The 27971-nt window shown below is 33.9% G+C and overlaps 1 protein-coding gene across 5 annotated transcripts in view; it reads right to left on the reverse strand.

The window, feature by feature from the left end:
• EPHA7 (EPH receptor A7) overlaps nt 1-27971 on the reverse strand; it is a 172208-nt gene that overhangs the window by 22345 nt on the left and 121892 nt on the right. For 3 of the 5 annotated variants that reach the window (XM_047734714.1, XM_047734713.1, XM_047734718.1), the window contains exons 6-9: nt 9035-9159; nt 5784-5967; nt 824-932; nt 68-123 (exon numbers count right to left, since the gene is read on the reverse strand). In XM_047734714.1, coding sequence (XP_047590670.1) covers nt 68-123; nt 824-932; nt 5784-5967; nt 9035-9159 — 474 coding nt within the window. The remainder of the gene's footprint in view (nt 1-67; nt 124-823; nt 933-5783; nt 5968-9034; nt 9160-27971) is intronic. The other 2 variants (XM_047734716.1, XM_047734715.1) reach the window with 1 other exon arrangement.

The following is a 27971-nucleotide window of genomic DNA, read 5'->3' on the forward strand; positions in this document are numbered from 1 at the left end:
CAATGCTAACAACCAGGTGTCTGTATTAATTGGGGTACATAATAATAAAGAAAAACCAAACACTTACAATGAAAGTAAAGCTCTTCATCCCCTTCTTGGTCAGCTTTGCTATAACCACAGTGCCTAGAAAAAAATCAGATTTGTGATGATCTCAGCCAATAATCTTACTTTATATATTTAAAATTCAGTACAACTGCTTTAATTCTTTGACAACATGCTAGTTAGAGCAATAAGCAAAATACAAAAAAAATTCTTGTCCATAGTTATGAACTCATTGATAATAAACAGTAACTCATATGATTAAAAGAAGTATAAAATATGAAGTATTTGTGTGAGATAATGTAGAGAGAACATACTTTATAAATTTAAATTTATCAGTGAGTGAATATTTGCTTATACTTTTTTCTGAAAAACAACAGCGATAACAAAAGATTTTAAATGGTCTCCACTGACCCAGGAACTAAATGTGTACATCTTTCCTCAGCTATCTCCTATATTTATGGTGAAAACCTAACTAAAAGTAACCAATAAAATCACACCCAATAGAAATTACAATGCTCATTGCACTTAAACTAAAGGCAATGAATGATTAAGCTCATACTGTATTTGACCTTGGGAGAAGGGAATTTATTGACCTTTAATATTTCATATTTACTTTCAAAGTTCTAATACAAAGTTACTTACTTACTTACCTACAAAGTTACTTATAAAGTTCTAGTATTTCATATGTATTTCAATTTGTACATTAAATAGTAATAGGCTGACATAATTCTGAAAAGTCAATACATTTTGTGTTAAAGATTAGAACAAATTTGTGTTCTACCTTCTTCCAATGATGAAGCCAAAGACCATGAACACCAAAATGATGGTCCCTGCTACTGCAACCACGGCAATTATAATAACAGGATTCTGTTCACTGGAGACGGCTGTCGCTGGAAAGAGAGGAAAATAGGCTCAGAAATACTCAACACCATGTAAGAACTTGAGAGGGTAAACAAAATCTTATGAATAAGAGATATCTATGCCTTTTAATTCACCTCTAATTTTAAATAAATGCATTATGTTGTAATAATATAAATTCAAATAAATGCTGTTTTGTGGGTTTTTTTTTTTTTTTTGCATTTTAAGGGCGTGGTAAGGACAATACTTTCATCTATTTTATATTACTCAGCTATAAAAGATGCCTATAAAATGCCTTATTGAATGGCTATCTCCTGCTTAGTTGCTGAAAACTTAGTTATGAATCAACAGAGAGAAGTCTTTGATCTATAAACATTATTAAAATCTCCATTTTCTGTCCCAACAAGGTATGCAATCTTTGTGACTCTTTTTTTTTGATATATGAAAAAGGAAACAAAACATACACTCTGCATTTTTCAAAGCATCTTAAGTGGTCTCTCATATTATTAATATAAAATAAAAACCATCGTGGAATTATAGTAAATCATCCTGATTTTATAATGTACCATAATTCAGGAAAAAGATGAGTGGAAGTATTTGTACTAATTTGACAAAGTATGCTATACACACATTTGAGAGTTTAAGATTACAGAGGAGGTAGGCTCTTTACAAAAGAGCAAACTTTTTGGAGGTACTTTAAAAAAACATTTTAGCATTATCTAATTGCAGATACTTCCTGTACAAGCCTAAGTGATTCTTCTATGCTTATTAAGACAAGCTCAGCTGGACCTTTCTGAGAGCCTCCTTGGGAGCAGCGTGTGTTTATGTGTTCTTTAAAGCAGGCCCTGATTCCGATTCCTCATCAAGTCACATGGCCTTCTCACTTCCATTTTTCCAAATTAGTGAAGTTCTACTTATATGATAATTCATAATTGTCATATTTTCCCCAGAGTATTATATTTTCTATGTCAGTACAGACTTCATAAAATAATCAAAGGAGTGTAAAAACAATGAGAAGATGTATTCCAACAAATGATCCAGTTGCAAATATCATTTAATATATAATGTCAAACTAATATAGTTTGTTTATTGCTGAAACAGCCAACAGCTGTAATCTTTAATATAAAGTAGGATGGAAAATACTACTCCATCTTGGTGGTGACAAGGGACTGGGTCTCCAGGGTGGTAAATTATACGTAGGAAGAGGACGTCTTGCATAAAGTTTTTTTGATTGGCCCTTCTCTATTTATCTATGTTCTCCTCTTGACAACACATTTCTTAATTGTGTATACCTATGCTAAGCGAACTATAGATAGATCTTATATCAAAAAACAGTGAAGTAGCGCCTGTGTAATAGACCGTTTCTGAACAAAGGCATACACACTCTCCCTAATTCAACCCCTGCTGATTTGCTCCCTGAGGGAATTTTACAAGGGAGGGAGGCTGGGAAAAAGGAAACTTTTAGGCTTCAGTTTCTGAATTACAGCCTATTATTATTCAACAACAACAAAAAAATTCAAATATATTTTTTTGGCTTAGTTAGATTATTTTAAATTTTCATCTGTCTTTATGTGTGTATATATATGCATAAATCTCTTTCTATATATTTCTCTCTCTCTATATATATATATATATATGTGTGTGTGTGTGTGTGTGTGTGTGTATGTATCTAGATATATTAGATATCAAGAGAGAGAAAAAAGAACAGAGTAGTTTTTTTCCTGAGGGAGGAAAAATTATACACATATGTGTAGAAATTGTTTCCATTCAATCGATGTGTCCCATGGGTCTACTTCTTTGCTTGTCTTAGGCTCAGTTCTGCCTTAGCCTCAAAAACAGAACTCCAATGAAAAACTGAATTCAGGTGAATGATGATTAGAATTTGTGAATATTTATACATTTTTATATGTACTCAGGGTCACACTTTAATCTTTCCACAGTCAAATTTATAGTTAATATTTTCATCTCTTTCATGGGTAATGAATTTTAAAAGTAATTTGTAAGTGCCATAATCATCACATCATGATTTCAAAATTGTAAAAACAGTAGTATTGATTCTGAAGAGATGGGGATTTTTGGATACATGTGCAATGGAATAATCTGTTTAATTTTCCTTTTCAAACACTGCTTAGGGGACCTCTCTTTGGTGGCATGTTCACTTTTTCCCTTCTTCTAAGAGCAGTGAATCATTGTTTCCTGACACTCTGATAGCATTGGGTCATGCACTCCAATGCTTAATTGTACGACAGAATTTGTGTACAAATCTTTCTCCTTTGCCGTACTTTAAACAGCATAATTGTGTCATGTGTCTCTTCGCATCCCTAATTCTTAGCGCAGTACCTTGTGCTAAGCCAGCAGTTCTCAAAGGGTGGACTGGAAACCCAAGGGTCCCTCAATAGCTTTCCAGGTCATCTGCAGGGTCAAAACTATTTAATATGATGTGATGTTATTTGCACAGCTGAATTTTCTAGAAGTTACATGACATGTGAAAACACCATTACTCTGATGGCTAATGAAATGTGTGTTTGTGTGTTTTAGTTTTTTTAGTTTTAATTTCTAATAGTGAATATTGATAGATATAATCCAAATAATCAAAATCTCTTTGGACATCCTCAGCATTTTTTAATAGAACAAAAGCTTGGGGATGGCTATGCTAAATAATAAATAAAAGCTGACTTGAGACTTTCCGTGTGTACTCCATGTACATTAACTTAGGTAATATTTAGAATACCATTGACTTAGATACTGCTATGCTAGCACTTAAGGTACATGAGCTCATGCAAAGTCTCACAACTAGACATGGAAGAACTGAGATGTGAAACCAGAATATGTCTCCTGGCACGATTGATAGTGGTAATCTGTTCTATGTTGATGACTGTGAGGTCTTCATTCCTTGCTTATTTATTGAGTGCCTTCTATGTGTCAAGCACTGATAGTAGGAACTGGCAAGACAATAGCAAGGAAAAGATAAATGGATTGTTCCTTCATCAACTTTACATTCCCGTGGGAGAGAATATTCAGATGAAAAAACCACAAATTCTTTTTAATACAAAAGTCTAGTTTTAACATCACTTCCTGTGACCATTTGGGCTTACTACTGCATCTTATTCTCTTTGAATATTAGTTGTTTAATTTTTTAAATAATGAAAATAGCATCTATGGATCTCAGGAATCAGTAAAAAATAGTTTAGCCCAATGTTCTCAATACAAAGTCAGCACAATGCACAAATTCATTTTTAAAGTTTTCAAACTTAGAGGTTTAACTGATAAGGAATGATTAGGTAATGTGAGATAACTAACGTATCTAACAAGTTTAAGTAACTCATTAGCATATGATAAACCATTCCTTAAGGTGTTTTATTATATGAGAAATCACAAAGTAATATCATGAGATCAGTCTAAATTGAAAGCTACTAGAACATATCTGATACAAGACCACTGAAATCTTCAAATGTTGATATCTTAATGTAAAATGCTTTAAAATTTTTGTGGCCACTGAATATATTTGAGGTTCTGAGAGTTACTGCTTAATTTAAAAACACAGCAAACCTAACAAGCATTTGCTGATCAAAGAGTATTTGTCAATTTGTCTTTTAAAAGACCTATAAAAATATTTTTTCTGAAGTCAAAATAACTGATAAAAATTGTACTGATTTAAATTACTTGCAAATTTTAATTAAAAATTGAGGAAAGAAAATCACATAATATATTTTTTAATTCATCTGTTTAGAATTTTGTGGGAGGACTATACTGGCAAGATGATGAGGTAACAGCTGGGTAAACCTTGTGCCTAGCAGTAACATCGGAAGAAATCAAGAACTCCAAAATACAGAAACACACCTGATTCCTCAGGTAATGGAAGAAAAACCAGCATGGCACTCAAGCTGTTCTGGACTTAAACTCTGACAGTAAACTGGGACATGCATTCCCACATACCTCTGCTTATTTGTGGTACCCTACAGACACATGCATTTTTGTTATATTCTGTGGAACTATAGAACAAACAAAATGATAAAGGGGATTCAAGATACTGGTGATGTTCAATTAATTAATTAATTATTTTAAAGATTTTATTTATTTTTTGACAGAGAGATGGAGAGAGAGAGCACAAGTAGGCAGCACTGCAGGCAGAGGGAGAGGGAGAAGTGGGCTCCCCACTGAGCAGGGAGCCTGATGCGGGGCTCAATCCCAGAACCCTGGGATCATGACCTGAGCTGAAGGCAGATGCTTAACAGACTGAGCTACCCAGTCACCCCATGTTGTTCAATTTTTAGGCTGAGTGGTTGATACAGAGATATTCATTTAATTATTATTCTTAATATTTCATGTATACTTTAAATATACTCTCTGGTATGCTTGAAATATTTTATAAAAGAAGAAACTGGGTGATAAAAATAAATATAACGTTTAAGATCTTTTCTCTGAACTGCAATTTTGGAAATCATTGCTAAAAATCAAGAGACTTAAATTAACACAGATTTTTATAGATCACCTTTCCCTGGCCCATCCTGTGTATATCCTGGCTTCCTTTTGGGGTTTCCACCTTTGATGGACACAACCAGAGTAATATTGTTTTGGATTCTATAAAAACAGCCTGTGTCAATATACAATTGAATAAGTCCGGTTTCTGTTTCTGACTTCATCTTTTCCAAAAAACCCCAGGGTGTATTAAAAAGACATATAAATTATGAGATTTTAACATTGAGAAACAAAACAGCAAATTTTAAATTGTTATTCTATATAACATTTACAAAGTACATATTTATGCATATATATTCACCTTTAAATAGAAAAATAATCTTGAACCAAATCATCGCCCTCAATATTGGAAAAAAATGTGACAGTTATAGAGAATAAGAATCCAAAGCAGAGGTGGTAATTACCTTCAAACATTTTACCTGTAGCTTCCTCTAGTGTAGCAACATCAAGTCTGGGACTGTAATTTCCATACCCAGCAGCAGTAAAAGCCCGAATCTGGAAAACATACACTGTTCCTGGCTTCAGGTTATTAATGGAAGCTGAAGTGGACTTGGTTTTTACTGTCGAATAGGTCCGTTCCCTTTGATCCTAGAAACAATATATTCAGGGAATATTTAATTGTAATTGCAACCAGGCAATCTGACAGCCAATTTTTGCAATTTATTTCAATTTGCTGCATTGTTTTTTATAAAGGGCTACATTGTACCCTGTGGAATATTGTAACATTGAGTTGTTTCTAAGATAATATAAAATGGAAATGTGAACACATGCCTTTGTTCTATAAATTTCAAAGAGAAATAATTTTGTTAAACCATTTATATGTTTTGAGCTTTTGCTTTGTTGGTAGAGGGCACAGTGGCAAGAACTATTTAGCCATAAATATAATCAAATGTCCTGTTAACCAAAACCTGGGTATGCTTGTAAAATCTATGGTTTAATAGAGGTCTTCCCTTCATAATGTAGTCTTTTAATACTTTTCCTGAATGTTATTCAGCAAGCAAAAGGCCATATGCGAAAAATGAGGAAAGGTATTAAATCAAGAAATTTAGCTAATACCACCACCATACTGACATACCAATTGCTTTCATTAAAAACTACATTTCTCACAGAATAAAACCACTTTTACAAAACAGTATTTAATGGAATATGTTAAATTAAAACTATCAATATAAAAGTTAAAGCACTGTATAATTGATGGTTTGGCAATATTTTAAACATCACTTAGTTCAATTTTCCTCATTTTTCATGAAAACTGAGGCCTGCAAAGTTTAAAAATGTGTTTATCATATATGATGAGACTAAGAATGAAATAATTATAAAAATCCAAGAATATAAAAAACTCCATCAAAACAATATCCAAATGAATAAAAATTTAAAGCTTAATTGGAATGACTCTAATGGTTTTTATTTAAAAAGCTATAAAAACTACATATCAAAATATACAATGTTAGTTTCTTATTTGTTCTATAATAAATAATGGTGTTGAACTATGTCTGACAATAAAACTATTCATTAAAATCTGAAAATGTCAGTTGGGTTGTTTGATTTGCCTTCATGCTATTTGCAAAAGTCTGAATAAATCTGTGCTTAACTGTATTTAGTGAAGCTGATTTTTGATTGTCTTAATTATAATCATTCATAAAAATGATTGTTGGTATTATAAATATATATTTATCTCAAATAAAAGAACTAGGCATAACTGATATTAGATGACATAATGATATATAGAGACCACATGCTTTCATATGTTAGAATGCAATACATTATTCTGTTCTAATAATTGCCGACTTTGTAAGTTCAGCAAATGTAGATAGATACATTCTGTTTTGTCATACAAAATAGAAAAGAAACTATTTGAACAAATTTATTCCAGACTAAGGATGTGCAAAATATTTCCTTGCACTGTGAGAAACTATACTGTCATTTACTACTTAACACATTTTTAAAATGTATTTCATTGCTTTTGAAATCTGATGAAATTTCAGAAGGGACCAACTATAAACTCTTAGAGCTCACTGGAAAACAGACCTAACAAAACTAATAGTAAAAATAAAGATTCCTTGGGGCGCCTGGGTGGCTCAGTGGGTTAAGCCGCTGCCTTCGGCTCAGGTCATGATCTCAGGGTCCTGGGATCGAGCCCCACATCGGGCTCTCTGCTCAGCAGGGAGCCTGCTTCCTCCTCTCTCTCTGCCTGCCTCTCTGCCTGCTTGTGATCTCTGTCTGTCAAATAAATAAATAAAATCTTTAAAAAAAATAATAATAAATAAAAAAAAAATAAAGATTCCTCAGAAACACATTTGACAGGGCAAGAACTGTATTTCCTGGTACACAAATAAGGTATTTAAAATGTAACTTTGGCCATGGAAGTCATGAATTAGTAATGAAAATAGTATGTAAAAATATTATAAATTTAATCTGAACATTGAAACTAATCTTAAACTGTTTTTTCTTCAAAGGGAAAAATGTATTTATTGCCAATGCACTTTAAATACATTTAAATTCTTCAGTCAAATAAATTCTGCCCCCAAGATTTTCCAAAGCTTGGGTCCTATTTTGAAATTCTGTCTAAATGGTTAAAATGGCTATGTATATTATAGGACTTCAGCTAACATACTGAAGTCAATAAGTAACACTTGTATTAATAATAACATTAATATCAATTACCAATATTCATATTAGTAATACTAATCATTTCTGTGTTTCAAACCTTGAACCAAGTCTTTCTGTGAAGTGGAGCCTATATAATAATTTGTGAACAGGGTGCCCACCCCCCTCCAAATAGGTCAGAAATAAATGCACTCACACACTCAATTATACTACTATTTACTAAAACTCAGCCATTACGAAGATTAAAGGGCAGCATTTGGGTTTTAGCCATCCTATTTTTCATGGAGAAAGAAGTGTGAAGAAGTGCTAGATATGATTATTATGCCATACGTAGAACAAATTTCAGGAGGAATTTAAAGGAGCGGTTCATCATCATCTGCTTCTGAATTTTGGAGGAACTACACTATTTATCACGGAAAATGTTTTTATTTGTTCAAATTACTAAACTACTTGAGGCCACCATCATTTTTTTTTTTTTTAAAGATTTCATTTATTTATTTGACAGAGAGATAGATCACAAGTAGGCAGAGAGGCAGTCAGAGAGAGGAGGAAGCAGGCTCTCCGCTGAGCAGAGAGCCCGATGTGGGCCTCGATCCCAGGACTTTGGGATCATGACCTGAGCCGAAGGCAGAGGCTTTAACCCACTGAGCCACCCAGGCGCCCAAGGCCACCATCATTATTAATGAAACCACATAAATAAAAGAAATCATTAAGGGCCCAAGCGGAGATCCTAAAAGAATCATTCTTCAAAAACGCGTTGAGCCGCGTGGCTCCAAGGTACCAAAAAATCCTACATCTAATGATTATATCAAAAATTGAACAAATATACCCACTAATGGAATAGTCTCCTTTGTATAACCCAGAAACTTAATATACAGAAATCATAATTATAATGATGAACCTGAGATGGTTATTAAAAAGGGCTAAAATTAACTATGAATTTCAAAATAGCTCCAAATAGCTGGTATAATGACCAAGTTTAGTCTACAGTGCAGGAGGATGACAGGAGACACCTCGGCTGCACATTTCAGCTGCTCTTAGCACTTACTTTCTCGTAATACTTGATTTCATATTCGGTGATGACTCCATTGGGATGCTCTGGTTCCTGCCAGGAAAGCTCAACACTCCGCTGCAGCACCCTCTCCTTCATCACTCCGCTCACTTGCGAGGGAGCTGTTTGGACAAGACATGTCAATAAACAATGAGAAAATTCACTGGATGCCTCAAATCAAATGTCACAACTGATCAGTCCCATGCTGTGCCAGTTTCATTAAGGTAAAAGAAAGCACCTTTTCATAGCTCACAATTCAGAAGCTAATGAATATTCAAACAGGACCTTATTACTGTTCATAAACCTTAATAGAAATTTAAATTAAAGTGCAAACAGCAGAAGATAGCATTGTTCAAGTTAGTGAAAAATGGAAATGATGGGGCTGAGAATGACAATTAAGCAAATGAATGCTAATTAAGGCTACAAAATATGATTTCAGATTAATCTCCAGTGATAAACTAAGTCCAAATATTTACTTCACATGCAGTGGCGATATACTTTTTAAAATAAAAAAAACAGTTTAATACCGTGCAAGAATAAAATATATGGAATGGCTACTTTAGTCTCAATTAAAGGAACCACACTTTTTAAAAATGTTTTTATGTTTTAACTGTGTGTGTGTGTGTGTGCGTGTGTGTGTGTGTGTATGTGTTCACACACACACATAAGTGGTGACTGCTTTAGCGTTCTCGCATCTTGACCTAATGAAGTGTAAAAACTTTTTCCCAAGGTTAATTGGAATTCTTTGAGAATACACACACACACACACACACACACACACACACACACATACACACTGCTAGGCTCTTGCACATGTAATTTCTGTCTACGTAACCTAGGTTTCAAGCTTTGATAGAAGCAATTCAAGCTACAATTTTGCTCTCTCTTTCTATATAGATAATAATATGCTTAGAGTCCTTTCATTCTAATTAGTGGCATATACTCTTTTTGGTAGCTAAGACTGTGGAATGTAGGAAACTAATTTGCTCTGTCTAATTTGCTCGGTGATGATTAACTAGTTGTCTTCTCTGTCTAAATGAGTAGCTGCACTGGCTTGGCTGAATTTCAGTGGGGTCATTATGTTTCATGTATCATGCTCTATCTCATTCTGTAAAATATTTTCAGGCTGTTAATTTAATTTTCAGATGTCCAAAATTGTTAATAATCCTGCTGACAGAAAAGCAATTATATGGGGCGAAAGCCGTTTAAGCAAGCTTCTGATGTTTATACCTTTGACTTTATTTTGTAACTTCTACTTCTTAATATTTTCTAGTATCAATGTCTAGGAAAAACATTTTTCACTTCTTTCTGGCTTGGCGATTTTGAGGGAAGGACATGGAAGATGCATGATTCCCATATTTCCTCTCAGATTACTAACAGAAGCGTAACTAGGGCAGATTAAGTGGAACAACTTTCCCTTTAGGGGGATGCAGCTGAAGTACTCAGCAGACTGTGTTTACAGACTAACTGTGTTTCTGATATGTTTCCAATGAAACAAATTTCTAATAAGAAGTCTTATTTTGCCATGACTTTTAAAACCTGAATCTATGCAGTGAAGAAGAATTTATTTCTAAAGTGATTTGTCTCTCCATCCAGAACATGCTTAGCATATTTCAGCCGCCTGGGGTGTTCAAGAGGCTGCGTCCTCAAGCCATAGCCTGGGGAAACAGAAACCCCAACAAATTCTGAGGTGAATCTATTTAGCAAATAATTTCCATTACTCCTTCTTTTTTTTTTTTTAAGATTTTATTCATTTGACAGAGAAAGACACAGCAAGAGAAGGAACACAAGCAGGGGGAGTGAGAGAGGGAGAAGCAGGCTTCCTGCTGAGCAGGGAACCCTATGCGGGCTCTATCCGAGGGCACACTCTCCCCACCCCACCCCGCCCCGGGATCATAACCTGAGCCACAGGCAGACGCTTAATGACTGAGGCACCCAGGTGCTGCAATTTCCAATAGTCTGATTTACTTAAAATCATTCAGAAAAATCTATATTTAAACTTTAGTAAGAAACAGACAGCACACATAAGAATACTGCAGTAGACAATACACGGAATTACTCAGTAAAGCTGCTGATCTCTGATCTGGGTTTATGATATGATGTGTGCTATTTGGAAATACATTTGCTGGAAACAGAGAGTTAGGAGGTGCTGTCTAGGTCTCTTTCAAACAACACACCTAGCTTAATGCGATTTTCGGTGTAAAGCAAACTATATTACTTTGCTTAGTCTCTATCCTAAATAGTAAGGTGAAGAGACACTGAATTCTCCAAGGTGTGGAGGAGATGTGGGGTATATATGTACCTCATTTAGTTTCTGACACGTCGCAGCAAAATCTAAGTATAGAACAAGATTTGATTTCTGCAAGTTACACACTAAAATTATATTCATTATTTCATCCTGGAAAAGAACTTTTATCAATAAAATTATGGTAATTTGGGGGGTGGGAGAAAAAGATGTCAAAAAATACATTTGTAATATATGGTATTTTGAAACCCGTATCACACCATTAACAATGACTTTTCCCTTTTGTACAAGGAGCCACATCTATAAATGGCTATACTCCTGATTTTCTGGAAATTTCCCTTTAAAAATGTGTCCCTTGCTGATACTATCTTGAGTCACACAGTTAAGAGGTTCAGAGCTAGAAGTACTAGCACATGGCCCTTGAGAATAGGCAAAATGCAAGATAGGAAATATCTTTGTCTGTCTCATGTCCTTCAGATGCAACATTTTGTTACAGGAGAATTGACAATATTTTCCCTTGAGTTTCAATATCTTAGGCATAAGGATATATACCTTATAAACAAAAATCTGTAAGAGAGTTGGAGTCTAACAGAGTCATTATTTTCAGATAAACTTCTATGTAAAAGTAAAATTGAAGTGGCATGAAGTTCTTTAATCTTAAGACATAATGATTTCTAAAAAAAAAAAGACATAATGATTTCTATGCTTAATATAGTCGATCTAAATTAACCACATTGTAACAATTTCACCAATACACTCAGTGTTACACCAAAATACCCAATTAACTACAATCTGAAGTCAATTTTGAAAAGAAATGTCTACAACTAAATTACATACACACTTAACAACCAATTAGGTGTTATGATATTTAAATTATATTTTTTATAATTAGCAAAGTGAAACAAAATCTACTGTAATCAGAATTGATGGAAGCTAATAAATAATAACCAATAATAATAAATTTCCTGGGGGTGCATGGGTGGTTCAGATGATTAAGCATCTGCGTTTGGCACAGGTCACAATCACAGGGTCCTGAGATCAAGCCCCACATTGGGCTCCCTACCTGGCTGGGAGCCTGCTTCTCCCTCTCCTTCTACTGCTCCCCCTGCTTGTGCTCTCTCACTCTCTCTGTCAAATAAATAAACAAAATCTTTAAAAAAAAAATTTCCTACATTGGAAAATGTAGGAAAACAAATACCACATAGAGAGGAGGTTTTAAATGTAAAATTTTAGTAGGGTTTCTAACAAATGATTAACAGATTCATTTCTTACCTAACTTTCTAGCAATATTCAAATATAAGAATTGATTTCAACCAAAGAAACATGGAAGATTCTCACAACTTATTGGGGACATATATGGAGTCTCTACAATTGACAGTGAAAGATGATCTTAGAAAATTGAGAAAATGGTTTTTGTGGTTCAAGTGGAAAATCTCAACAGCATAAGAACAAAGTCAATGAAGTTGATGTGAAAGGAAATCAGAAGTCTAATAACAGGTCAAAAGATAAAAATCTGAGGGCTGCAATTATTAGTTAGAAGGTTTTGAATTTAAAAATAATCACTAAGAATGGTGGGTTTATGTACAGATGTGAACCAATCAACATTTTATAGATTTTGAGCTTCAAGCACTCATGTAAGATTTTTTATCTTAATCAATTTCTAATTAAAATTAAATATAGCAGATATATTTAAGTTACAAGATGGAGAATATTCATAAGTCTCCATTTTTCCCCACTAAAATATTAAATTTACCTATAGGTATGGAAAAAAAAAATTCCCTGCACTTAAAAACTTAAAAACATTGTATAATAGGTGAACAGCCCTATACAGATGTCCATACTCTAATTCCTAGAACATGTGAATATGGAACATTACATGGCAAAACAGACACTGCAGATGTAATTAAGGTTATAGACTTTACAATAAGGATATTATCCTGGATCTTCAGCAGTGGGCCCAATCTAATCATATCAGCCCTTAGGAGTAGAGACATTTCTCCAGCCAAGGTCAAAGAGATGTTATAGAAGGAGGAACCAGGGACATCTGAAACATGAGAGGAAATCGACCTGCCATTACTGGAGCGGCCACATGGGAAACATGAGAAGATAAGGGAGTAGATTTTAAGATCTAAGACTGGCCCCAGTTGACAGAGGAAGGGAAATGGAGGCCATGACTCTACAAGTACAAAAGCCCCACATTCTGACAACAACATGAATGAACTTGGGACATACTTCCCCAGAGCCTCCAGGTAAGAGGCCAACCCTGCTGCACCCAGACTTCCGACCCATAGAACTAGAAGATAATAAATGAGTGTTGCTTTAAGAGTTTTGAGGTAGGTGGTTTCTTTTTTTTTTTTCTTTTACTTTCTTTCTTTTTTTCTATTTTTTTTATGGTAGCAAGAGAAACTAATACACCTGGTAAAAACAAAACAAAACAAAACAAAAAAAAAACAAAATGAAAATAGACTTACTGGAATTTTAATGAAATCTATGAAAAAAGGTTAGTGATAGGATAGTCTAATAATGTGATCTGTCAGACTTAATATTGAAATAGCATGGCATCAAGGAATTTTGATCTTAATTAGGACTCAAACTGCAAAATCTTATAAGAAACAATCTCCAATATACAGTTAAAAGAAATATTTTCGTGTGTGTGTAACAGAACGCAAATAAAGCTCATGAACTTGATTTTGGATTGAAAAAGTGATTTATATATACTAGTTATTATTTTCATAACAGTTAAGTGTTCTCACTGAATTTCAATAAGGAATGGTGGGCAAAAGAAAAAAATACCTGTATTTCTAAACAATACAGTGAGGTAAGATGGGTCAACAAGCATGAAGTGACTTTTACCATGCATCTCAAGTTTTAAAATCTATATTGATAGTTGTTAGATTTCTATTAGGTAAATACAAAAAGTGAAAATGAAGAAATTTTTAAAACACAGTCAAACGCAAATCTGACACTAATAGAATAATAGTCTTTACTTAATGCTTTATTTGCTATCCAGTATAGAAATCATTCTTTTTAAAGATTTTATTTATTTCTTTGACAGGGAAAGAGGGGGAGCACAAGCAAGCAGAGCTGCAGGCAGAGGGAGAGGGAGAAGCAGGCTTCCCACTGAGCAGAGAGTCCCACATGGGGCTCGATCCCAGGACCCTGGGACTATGACCTAAGCCAAAGGCAGAGGCTTAACCCACTGAGCTACCCAGGTGCCCCTGGAATTCATTTTTTAACAATCCTTTGAAATGACAAATGTGTATTCTTAGGAGTTTAGCATTTTATAATGCAAAATTTAACTTTCTTACTCTTCCCCACAGATGTTTCATTTTTACACTACAGGAAAATGTGTAAAAATATATAGAAAATTATTTCAAGAACAAACACTAGGCCATAAGTACACATGATCCAATGGAGTATCATATAATGTATCAATTTCATTTTTTAGAGTATGTTAGAATACATAAAAATTCTAACATGTGGGGCACCTGGGTGGCTCATTCGGTTAAGTTTCCGACTCTTGATTTTGGCTCAGGTCATGATCTTAGGGTCCTGAGATTGAGGGCCCCTGTGGGGCTCCGCACTCCCCATTTTAGGATGCTCTCCCTCTATCCCTCCCCCCACTCGTGTGTGCTCTCTCTCTCTCTCTCAAATAGATAAATATATAAATCTTTCAAAAAATTCTAACATGATTTCACTAAACTTCAACTCCCTGGGTGTGAAAAAAACAGGGTCACTAATAATATTATGAGCAATAAATATAAAATTTCATATGAAAGAAAAAGTGCAGGAACTAAGGGCAATTGTGTCTGCCGCAATTATGAACAATCCATTTGCAATAGAGGTCTGTCATATTCCTTTTGTTGGATAGAAGCATGATCTGCGGCTAAAACATACAAGTCTCATTCTGTAAGTAGTTGAAAAAAATCAGTGGAAAATGAATTGATCTTTTTCAAAATTAAATTACATACAATATAATAAATAAGATACATCAGAATGGATTTCCAAATGAATCTAAAAACAATTATTAAAAAGACAAATTCAGTAAGAGCTAAAAATAAGATCTGAAAGTTCTCTGAAAAAGTGAATATGATCTTGAACTAACAGCACAGGAAAAGAAAACATCCTGGATTGTAATCCAAGTCAAGTATATATGTAAGTCATGTTAATACATTTCCAGTAGAGTGAAAAAAATGCATAACCGGAACAACAAAAGTCACTTCTCCACTCTTTGAACAACTAAGAATGGCCTTGTTCTTTAAAGCAATAGTCACAATATCTTTATAAAAATGATCTGACAAAACATTTTGCTGAGATGAGAATTTTCTTCTCTGTTATCATCAGATGATTAACAGCCAATTGTTTGCATGTTTAATTAGTTACCATAGGAAGTAGCACTTCCTGGCAAAATCTCTATCTAAAATGCTGTAAGGGCAAGGAGGTGAGGGTTGTGGAGAAAGCTACTGTGGGTAATGGTTCTAAGCATATACTGGGACCCCTGCTAACTTCCAAAGTGCTAATTGATGAGGGCTAATTTGTAATGTTCATATAATTACAATATGTAAAAAATGAAATATTATATAAACAGGAGGCATAAAACTGGATCCTTCCCAGAACTAACTGGGATATGACATCAGTCATACCTACAAAGGAGTAACTAATAAATGATCCCCTAATATAACAATTCAGAAAGGTTAAGGAACCCTTGATGTGAAGTCATACATTTTAACTATCTTTTTTTTTTAAAGATTTTATTTATTTATTTGACAGAAATCACAAGTAGGCAGAGAGGGAGGCAGAGAGAGAGGAGGAAGCAGGCTCCCCGCTGAGCAGAGAGCCCGATGTGGGGCTCGATCCCAGGACCCTGGGATCATGACCCGAGCCGAAGGCAGAGGTTTTAAACCACTGAGCCACCCAGGCGCCCCTTTAACTATCTTTTTAATCAATAGGTAACCAATAGGTACTATTTACTATTTAATCAATAGGTACTTTTTACTACAGATCTTTCTCAACTTATGATGGGGTTATGCCCAGATAAACCCAACTAAGTTTAAAATACTTAGGCTGAAAATGCGTTAAATACATCTAACTAGCAAACACCACAGCTAAGCTTAGCCTACCTTAAACGTGATCAGAATACTTAGATTAACCTACACTTGAGCAAAATCACCTAACACAAAGCCTATCCTATAACAAAGTATTGAGTATCTCATGCAATTTATTTAATACTATACTGAAAGTGAAAACAGAGTGGTTGTAAGCATATCAGTTGTTCACCCTTGCAACTGTTCGGGGCTGCTGACCAGCTTCACCAGAAAGGATCATACCACATATCACTAGATCAAGAAAACATCAAAATTCAGAATGCAAAGTACCATTTCTAGGAACCACGTATCACTTTTGCAGCCTTGTAAACAAGGCTTAAAAAATCATAAGTCAAAAAATTATGAGTTGAACCATTACAAATTGGGGACTGCCTGTAGTTCAGTTCTATTTAACATGTATGTGTTTGGCATTTATTACATGCAAGGCACTGTAGCATTTCTATAAATCCTTAGAGTTGACAATATTCACATAAGTAATATTCTTTGTATAATAGTACATATGTGTATGATCTTCTTCCTTCCGTACTACAGCCCTGTGAAGTAGGTTCTGTTCCATTTTATTGGTGGAAAAGCTGAGGGTTACAGAAATTAAGTAGCATCCACTCAAGGGCAGATCTGAGATTGAATCCCATGTTTTTAAGTTCTACTTCCTATCTGATTTTAGCTGCAGCATGATAATTCCAGGTGAGAACAGACACTAGGAGGAAAGCTGAGTGGTCATTCATTCATTCATTCATTGAGAATCCATGATGTGCCATAATGATGAGGGGACCTGCTCAGTACAACAATTCTAGAACCTGCAGGTACCAGAAGAGGTCAAACTGAGTAGAATTTTTTTTTTTTTTCTGAGTAGAGATTTTTTAAATTACTTTTTTTTTTTTTTAAAAAAAGGGCAAATTCATGTGTATGCTGCAAAATTCAAAAGGTATAAGGCTCCCTCCGAGTCTGGTCCCAGGTCACAGTTACCCTTCTCTAAAGCAACCACTCTTAGCAGTTTCTTTGAAATATCTTTTTTTTTTAAATTTTACTTATTTATTTGACAGACAGAGATCACAAGTAGGCAGAGAGGCAGGCAGAGAGAGAGAGAAGAGGCAGAAGGCTCCCCCCTGAGCAGAGAGCCAGATGCGGGGCTCAATCCCAGGACTCTGAGATCATGACCTGAGCCGAAGGCAGGGTATTAACCCACTGAGCCACCCAGGAGCCCCAGTTTTCTTTGAAATCTTTCCAAAAATAGTCTAGGTGTGTGCAAGTATATGCATTTTTTACATGAATGGCATTATTCTCATAGCACAGTTCACAACCTTGATATTTTCACTTATACTTCATTTAAAAAATTACATTATTGAACACATGAGGATTCGCATAGCTCTTTCATCAACTGTGTTTATAATACTATGATGTATTTGACCAGACCTTTATCAATAAACATGGGCCTTTCCCATCTGTTTCTCTTGTATATTAGCCACAATGAAACTGCTGGTAAACTAGTATTTAATATGAATCCTCTAAGGAGAATAAAATATTTTAGAGCAGTCTAGTACCTGCTGGTGAAAAAAGGTGGGTGAGTTTATATGGACTGAATAGGCAAAGTGTGGCCATTGCTAAAACTCATTAGAGTCATTGCTTCATAAAAGGGAATGAGTAATAAATTTATTATCACTTAAGTGTTTGAGACAGTACCACTTTAGTGCAGACTACTTCCAAGTGCAGCTACAAGTCAGAGGTCTATGAAGAGGTGAGGAATCTGCGTCAAATGGACATCTATGGCAGCAAGTACTTTTTTGTTATTGTTCAACTGACTTCTTTTTCTGAGCAAAACTTCCCTGATGAAAGAAGCATTTCTTTTTCTTTGCAGGCTCCTTGATGATTTTCTTTCTGGGGCAAGCTACTTATCATATATTAGCATTCTGAGTAGCAGTGTCTTTTAAAATGCTATCTCTAGCATTAGTCTTAAGTATCCTTCACTGTTACACTAAAATGCCCAGAAGGTAAGATCACTCTAACAACAATGATATTGATTTCTGATGAGAGTTTCATTCATTTATAAATTCAACATAAAATTTTTCATGACCGAATATAGTATAAACAAAGAGTTGAAGGGACCACAAAGATGATGAGGCCAAAGTTCTCACTTTCAAGGAGATTTAAATGTAGAAAATGAGTTAAAATGTGAATATGCACATTTTGAATGCACAAGTAAATGTAATAGCTAGATGAGGTGAGCCAAGTGCCAGTAAATTCTTGGGAGGCAGTTGAGAGCAAACCACACAAAAACTTCCTGTTTCAAAAAAAAAAAAAAAAAAAGAAAAGAAAAGAAAAGAAAAGAGAAAGAAAGAAAGAAAGAAGAGAAATCATTTTTAATTCACTGTTTGGTATAACTACATATTTAAACTAATTGTCAGGAATGTTGCCACCAAGTCTATAATCTGCAAGAGATAATTTTATATCAACTGAATAACTACAGAGCCAGATTCAAGACTGAACCCATGATCTCTCTCTAGTAGCCTCCACCCATAACTCACAACTTACTGAATCATTCTTCCTCTGCTTCAGCTAATACAGATTATTACTTTTTTTTCCCCCTAAAATACTATTTCCCTTGTTGGCAGTACTACATGACGTAACATTTAGTTATTTTGTAGTTTTTGAAAATTTCCCCTCCTACTCTGATGTTCATTAAAGGCAGGAAAGTTACAGAAGCAGTAGAGTGTAGGAGTGAAGGGTATGGCCCCCGTGAACTAGTCTACTGGATTTGTTCATGGGTTCCATTGTTTATTTGCAAATTGTGCAACCTTGAACAAGGAACTGAACTTCTTCCCAGTGCCTCAGCTTTCTCAGCTTTAAAATAGCTATTACTGGATCGCATGCTTCACAAATAGAGTTGTTCTAGAAATTTCATATATAAATACATATTAAATACTTAAAACTATTCCTGGCACATGCTAAGAACTCAAAACAATGTATTATATATTATTATTTTGTCTGTACTGGATTTATGGGTGCCTGGGACTCATTTCAGAATGCTCTAAGGTCAAAGTCAGGCATACATATTTTTCAAAGGCTTCTCATTGAAGCTAATGTATAGCTGAGTTTGAGAACAATTCCTTTGCAGCTTTGGGAGGAACATAAATCGTCATTTCAAGGTGGGGTTCCAGGGCTCTCCATAATAAATGCTGACAATAGTTACTTTTTAAAATATTATATTGAGAATTGTTATTCAATCTTTAAAATTTAGAAATGACCAATTTCTATAAGTTATACTATTTTATATGTACCAGCTAAGCAGAAATACATTAATGTTAAGTCATTTGGAAGTAGTATATCCTTGAAAAAAATGAAATAACTACCAAAACAGGAAGGAAACCAATAACATGCATCTTTTTCAAAATATTGTAATATGTATTGAATTGAGAGCAAAGTACAGGTGAACCATCGTCTTCTATTTTGAGTGGTAAGAGAGCAAATATTTTGAAGGATAGTGTTTAAAAAACACTGTTGCATGTGGTCTATCATATAATCTGGCTCCATTTCTACCTTTTCCATGAATCCACAGATAGCTAAAGACTACATTATTTATAAGGCCAACAATGTGACTATGGCCTACAACCATACATTTTTAATAATGAAAATGAACCCTTAAATAGAATAAAAGATATGTGTGTGTATAAATATACACATTTATGTATATATGTATACATTTGTTAATAAATATATACACACACACATTTGTCATTTGTTAATGACCAAAACCTCCCTTACATGTCATCAAAGTAACATTTCAATTTTCTTTGGTCTTGGAACATGTTTTATTATAAATGAAGAAAGAATTGTGTTGTACTTCAATCACAATAATGTTGTAATATCTGTTGACAATTTTTGAAATATTAATTTAGTCCAAATGCTTATGTTATGAATATCTTTAATTATAATATGCATAGCTATCTAAATTCCTTATAACATGAATATTCTATTAATTGATTTTAAAGAATGTCTAAGTTATTTTGTATTTGATATTTGCATTTAATTACTCTCTATTGCCTTACAATAAACTATAATCCCTTCTTTGGATAAATTTAATTTATACACTATTACATATATCATGAAATGATATGAATATTCTTAAATTATGTAATAATATATAATAATATTTCATATACATTCATGTAGGTGTAAATTTGTGGCTAAGAAAACTTAATAGTTTCTCTCTTAAATATCTACACAATGTTTAAAATATTGTTCAGTATATTATAACAATATTCAGGAAACCCCACAGATTTGGTTTATTTTTCAGAGGCAGCAAAGCATGTATTTAAACATGTAAGATGTTTACTAATAGGAACAGTATCAATAAGAAGAATATTAAAGAAAGAGGAAATAAGAGTTTTACCTTAAAGCAGTGTGTTAGTTATATACTTTCAGAAAAAAATCATATTTTCCATTAGAATAAAATTGCATTACTGACTGCCACTGTGTTCTTACTATGTGACTCCACTGGATTTAGATCTTCCAAACCCTTTTCCAGGATACCATTATTTTACAGTATTATAAAATCAACACAATGTATTGCTACCAAAATTTTAAATAAATTTAAAAAAGAGAATAACAAGTGAGTGTTCATCGCATGTGACAATAGAGTTTCATAAAAATGTTTCACATATGAGTGTTCATATGTACATGCAAATGTACCAAATTAGAGATATACAATGTGCCTCTGTGAATTACTATCAATAAATATATCAAATTTTTTGGAAAGTCAATTCATTATATAATATATAATTGAGGGTGTATCCACTTACAGAATGAGATATATATATATATATATATATATATATATATATATATATTTAAAGTCATACAATACAAAACCTAAGGCGGCAAATATAAGATTGACAGTTCCATATTACACCGTTCTTTTACTCTATCTCAAGGTTCTTGATAATGATTGAAGAGAATGACCAATTCCAATTTATTCTGGCTGCTATCAATTTCATAGTTTCCTACTTTTTCTTTTTACTCTCTTTCCTCTGCATCTTCTAATCTGGTATGAATTGTTTTTGACTCTATTTTTCTCTAGACCAAAAACTTCTATCTATACAAACCATCCTACTTTCTAGAATACTATCTAACAGTTTTATTTTTTGCAGAAATTGTTCCCCATGTGTGGCTTTGTTCTTTTTATTTTTTACTTTTTTCCCCAAATCATCACTCTTGGTGGTGTTTCTTACAGTTAATTTTGATTTTAATTTTAATCCCGTTTTATTATAAGTTGAATTATTCAAGAAAGAGAAAAAAGAATGGAAGGCAAAAGGAAGGAAGCAGCTCAGGATAAGGAAGAGGAGAACAAAAAGAATCTAACCTAAAGTATCTCAAAACTTGCTAAAACTACTTCATTTAAAATGTATAAATGTAAAACTTTATCATCTCAATTTCTCTAGGTATTCTGAATATATTTTCTCTCCAACGTGCATAAACTTAACAAATTCATATTGCTTAATGCTAAGTTCTCAATACCAGTCATGATTTATTAGTTGGCTTCAAGAATTTACCATAAGTGAAGCACTTTGTTTAATAGAGCCTGCTAAATACGTTTCAACTATCATTGCAGCTTGTATTTTAAAGTGGCTGTCTCACACTGTATAAGCTACTGCCTAGGAAGTTAGGCATAAATGAAAACTTCATTAAATTCCCTAAACCGGTATGATGCCAATGGTGCAATGTGGCATTAATTTACTAATTAATATGATGCCAATGGTGCAATGTGGCATTAATTTACTAAGTAATATTTTAGTTTCAAGAGAAAATTAATGCAGTTTACTATAGGGGCCAATTAATACCCAAGGAGTCACTTTTATGCACTGGGAAAATCTAGCTTATGATGAATAGTTCTAAGCAGGGAGAGTTACCGATTCATGAATGTTTGGTTCCAAACATTAATTTGAGGTTTAGTTGTTTGTAATTTGGACTTTATTTCTCTTAGAAACAATACTATATGTAGCATTTTGATTGCCAGGTTGGTGCACATACTCATATTTGACCCCAAATATTGTATACTGGTTCAGAAAATAAGTTTAACAATCCTGCTGTAATACTAGGAACTCGTATTAAACAGGAAAACCAATACAATGAATAAAAGGTGTTTGTAATTACTACTGAACAAGGTGCTCAATACAAGAATACAGATCTTCCCAAATCCTCCTAAAATCCTGATGTCCCTTAGCCAGAGACAGAGACTGGTCAATTTCTGCTTTTGCTTTCTGCTTCTTCCCTCTTCTTGCCACATATGGAGTTTTTCCTTCATTGCTACATATTATCCAGCTACCAAGAAATTACCATGTCAGTAACTAACTAGAACATAAACACAATTAAGAAAACATCTTCACTTTTACCTTTTATCAGTTGGAAGAGGGGTCAGTGGTCATGAGCCAAATCTGGCTAGTCAACTGTTTTTTACAAATAAATAATTGGAACATAACTGCATTTATCTGTTTATATATTGTCTCTGGTTTCTCTTGTGCTAAAATATCAAAGATGAGGAATTGCAACAGAGAAAATATGGCCTGTAAAATGCAAAATAGTTATTATTTATCCAGGACTTTTCAGAAAAAGTTTGTGTACCCCTGACTTGGAGTCTGTTTGGCTGCAAGTAGGAATAATAAATAAATAAATAAATAAAAATAAACAAACAAACAGTGCTTTAAGGTTTTTGTTTTCCTCCTGAAAAAAGAAATAATATTTTCTGTAGATGGGCAGTTGCTATATTTCATTCAGTGGCTCCAGGGTTTAAAGATAATACTTGTGGCCTTTCCCTCATGACGGCAATATGCTCTTGCTGTTGCTACTAGAGCTCTCACATCCACGATGCTGGCACATAATAAAAAGGAAATGTGGAATGCTCATGATCTAAATAAGGAAAGCCAACTTTCCCAGCAAGCTCTAAGAATCTTCTGTTTATATCTCATTCATCTCCTTTCTTAGACTGGAAATGAATTTTTAAAATTTAAGTTGGGTGTCCTGTTGCCCTAAAAAATAATAATAGTAATAATAAAGAAAGAAGTGGATATTAAAGAGGAAACTCGCAGTGTCTGCCACCATCATCTTCCCCATAACAGAGGAGAGGGAGAGTATCCCCTTGATTCCCACCCCTCCCCCCAACCTCCTCAATGAGTTTCTCTTCTGAATATAGAACAATAAGGACCAAGGGAAGTCATTCAGATTCCTAAATGAAGGCACTAGATATGTACGAAAAGTAAGGTTATGTAAACTAGGACTTGGCGAGAGATTTACGACACTACTAAGTCCTTATCTGTTACATTTAAGAGTAAGGTAGGAAAAAATTTTTTTCCTTATTTGGCTGCATCAGGGAGTTATTTCAGGTATGGTTTTTTCCCTGTAGGACCAGAAAGTTGTAGGAAACATGAACAGAGCAACAGAAGGTCTGAAAAGGTTATATCAGGTGATTTTAAGACATTTACTAGACAGCATGAATATTTATGTTAACTAACATAAATATAGAAACTTTTATAAAAACATCTTTCAATGACATTATTTCACTTAACCATTTTATACTTGAGAAATTCCTATGTGAAAAAGAGGGTCTCACACTGATTCATAGTACTAGCAGGAAACACTCCACCATCCATATTTTAGGCAGTTAGTATATGCAAATAAACAGATAAATTTATTATGTTACAAATGACCCATTCTTTTTTATATAACCAATCTCTTTCTCTCCATTAGATTTTTCCTAACAGATTTTATATCAACTCAATCTTCTCCCACAAAAATATAATTGTTTCTCAAGCCTATGTTTCCTTTCCATCTGCTGAGGAGTCTCTCTTCTTCCCATTACACACAAACATGTCAAAAAAAAAAAAAAAAAAAAGGTTGTCTAGGTTGTTTTTCTCCATTTCTTCAACTTCCATTCATGCTCCAGTCTTCTCCAGACTGGTTTCAGTCTACCTCATTTGATCCAGTGAGCTGCTGATAAGGCCATCTAACCACACTAAAGTACTGTTCTCAGTCCTCATTTTTCTTGGATTCTTGATAACATTAATATTGTTAAACTTTCTCTCCTTTCTCCTTGGCTTCCATGACATACTCTTTTAGATTCTCTGTGTGGCCAATTCTTTTCTTTATCCTTTGCAAGACCCTTCTCCTCAAAAAAGTTCAAATTTCCTCAAGGTTGCATAAAATGAAGCTCATTTTCATTAGTCATTATGGAAATGCAAATTAAAACCACATTAAGATATCACTTAATACCAATGAGAATACCTACAATCAAAAGACAGATGATAACAAGTATTGACAAGGATGTGGAAAAACGAGATCTTATATATTGTTGGTGGAAATGTAAAATGGAGCAGCTACTTTGGAAAAGGGGTTTGGTAATTTTTAAAGAGTTAAATATAAAGTTACCTTATGGCCCAGTAATTCCACTCTTAGTTGTCTACCCAGAAGAATACATAGGTCTATGTGAATTCTTTTTTTTTTTTTAATTTTGAGTTTTGAGGATAGTTTTTTTGTTTGTTTGTTTTTTAAGATTTTACTTATTTATTTGACAGACAGAGGTCACAAGTAGGCAAAGAGGCAGGTATGCAGAGAGAGGAGGAAGCAGGCTCCCTGATGAGCAGAGAGCCAGATGCGGGGCTCATTCCCAGGACCCTGAGATCATGACCTGAGCTGAAGGCAGAGGCTTAACCCACTGAGCCACCCAGGTGCCCCTCTACATGAATTCTTAACCTAACTGTCCACAACAGCATTATTCATGAAATTTTAAAAAAGAGAAAAGAAAAAAGGAAACAACCTAAAGGTCCATCAACTGATGAGCAGATAAAATAGAATATATACAAGGAATCAGTACTGATCTATAAAAATGAATGGACCTGCCAAATGGGAAAACATGGATGAACCTCAAAAAACAGTATGCTAATGAAAAAATCCAATTTTCCCAACACCATTTGTTGAAGATGCATAAGATCCACATTGTATGATTCTGTCACATAAAATGTTTAGCAAGATGATACTATATAGACAAAAAAACAGATCAGTATTTGGTTAGGTCTATGGGATAGGAATGCAGAGAGGCTATAAATGGGCATGGTGGCTCTTTTTGGGATAACAGAAATGTTTTAACACTGGATTATGGTGATGGTTACACAACTCCATAAATTTTCTAAAAATCATTGAATTATACACTTGAAGTATGTGAATTTTGTTGTATACAAATTGTATCTAATGAAAGCTGTTAAAAACTGGCTTTTCATGACTTCTGGAATAAGAACCAAAATTCCTAACGTGACTTACTCTCCATCTATCTTTCCAGCCTCACCATGTTTAATCTCCCCTCCTTCTCTGCATCTGGTACTCCACTTTATTCCTCAGCTTCTTCAAACTCCTTTTTGCACTGAGTTAAAACATCATTCTGATTGTTCCTCTTAGAGTACCTTTCCCAACTTCTCCTTTCCTCTCTGATACAACCCAATCTATTAGGTGTTCTCCTAGAATTAGGAAATCCCCCATTACAGTACTTTAGAGCTGTAAACTGACATGTGTTTGTAGGATTATTTGATGAATTTCTGTTTCCCCCATTAGACTGGAATCCATAAGGATGGAAGGTCATGGTTGGTTTTGCTAACCAGTATGTTTCCACTATTTATCCCAGTCTTTAGGTATCCATTAAATTTTGGTTTAATGAAGAAACAACTCCTAAAATTTTCCTCTAGGAAGCAAATTATTTTTTAACTTCCAGTTTAGTTCTTTCAAATTATAGTGCTAAAATATCTCAGAGAACTTTGTGATGTAGTATGTATACCTTAAGATCAGACTTCATTTTTTTTTGACTACTGCTTGCAATGTGTATTGCAATTCTTTAAGGAAAAAAATCACAAAATTTCAAATGATTTTTAAAAAGAAATAAATTAGTGATACCAATCTATGTTAATTAGGATAACTTAAAAGAGCAATTAATTTTTAGTAATTTTCAGTATATCACTATGATAAATTTTGATACCAATGAATTCAAACTATTAATTCAAATAGTTAAACTAATAGCTTTTAAAATTACCTAGCATAATTTTGCTTATAGTATTCTGGGGCTTTATTTTCTTTTATTAAAAAAAATTTCCACATGCAACCAAGTTCTCTCATTTTCTCTTGTTCTATGTGCCTGCATGGGATTTTGGAGATCAAGTAGGACATATAAAATCATTGGTTATATATAATACACTTGTTAATAAAATAAAGCCCATCAAAATGAAACTAACATAACATTGTGTGTCAACTATATGTCAATTTAAAAATTAGTAATAAGGGGCACCTGGATGGCTCAGTCAGTTAAGGATCTGACTTTTGCTTTTGGTGCAGTTCATGACTTCAGGGTCCCGAGGTCAAGTGCCAAGTTGGGCTCCATGTTCAGCGGGAACCTGCTTAAGATTCTCTCCTTCTCTCCCTCTGCCCCTTCCCCCACTCTCTTGCTCAAATAATACATAAAATCTTAAAAAAATAGTAATAAGGGGCGCCTGGGTGGTTCAGTGGATTAAGCCTCTGCCTTTGGCTCAGGTCATGATCTCAGGGTCCTGGGATCGAGCCCCACATTGGGCTCTCTGCTTGGCAGGGAGTCTGCTGCCCCCTCTCTCTGCCTGCCTCTCGGCCCACTTGTGATCTCTGTCAAATAAATTAAAAAATATAAAAAAAATAGTAATAAGAAAAAAAATGCTAGTTTCAATTCCCTGAATTTTTATTTAAATGGTTATTATAATGATGGATTTTAGTTTATACCTATTCTCTTATTTTTTATCAAAAATGATATATATTTTTATTTATAAAACCTATCTTAATATTTATTCTAAGTATTCCATGTAATAGAATAGTTACAGTCCTTCATTTATAGTTTCTAAACATAAAGTCATAAAAATGACTTTTAAATGTTATATACATGAATATGTACAAATATGTATACACACACACACACACACACACACACATTGATATTTATATAAACTTTTCTTCATATTTGTAGTTAGCAATTTATGTCCAACATAATACTATGGCTAATTTCCTTCATGTGTGACTACAGAAAGGTATTGTGAAATAAAAGATTTATACATTCTTAAAGATATTTCCCATTTGTGTAAGACATTCTCAGAAATTTTATTGGCTGAGATCTTCTAAAAATAACCTCCATATTTAAAAAAGGTATGGAATTTATAACACTTCAATTCCCTGTATAAAAAAGAGTTAATACATGAGAAATAGCATTAGATGTTCCTCAGTTCTGTGGGTCAATCTGCCAGGTTTAATTTTAAGGGACTATTGTCACCATGGTTCAATTTTGTTAACAAAATTCTCATCTAAAATTTTGCTCTGGAATAGAAAAAAATTTCTTCCCCCCTTCCTCTTCTCCTCCTTTTCCTCCTTCTTCCATCTCTCTCCTCTCAGTTTTATTTTTAGGTTAATTATTCATTTTTATATCTCTTTCACCTTAAATCAGTAGACTATTCACAAACCGCTTTTGTTCTTGAGACGCAAACTAGTGAAGGGGCTTGAGCACTTCCCATTACACATTCACATAACAATATTATCTCAC

Source organism: Lutra lutra, chromosome 6, assembly GCF_902655055.1.
Source record: "Lutra lutra chromosome 6, mLutLut1.2, whole genome shotgun sequence".
Taxonomy (NCBI): Eukaryota; Metazoa; Chordata; class Mammalia; order Carnivora; family Mustelidae; genus Lutra; species Lutra lutra.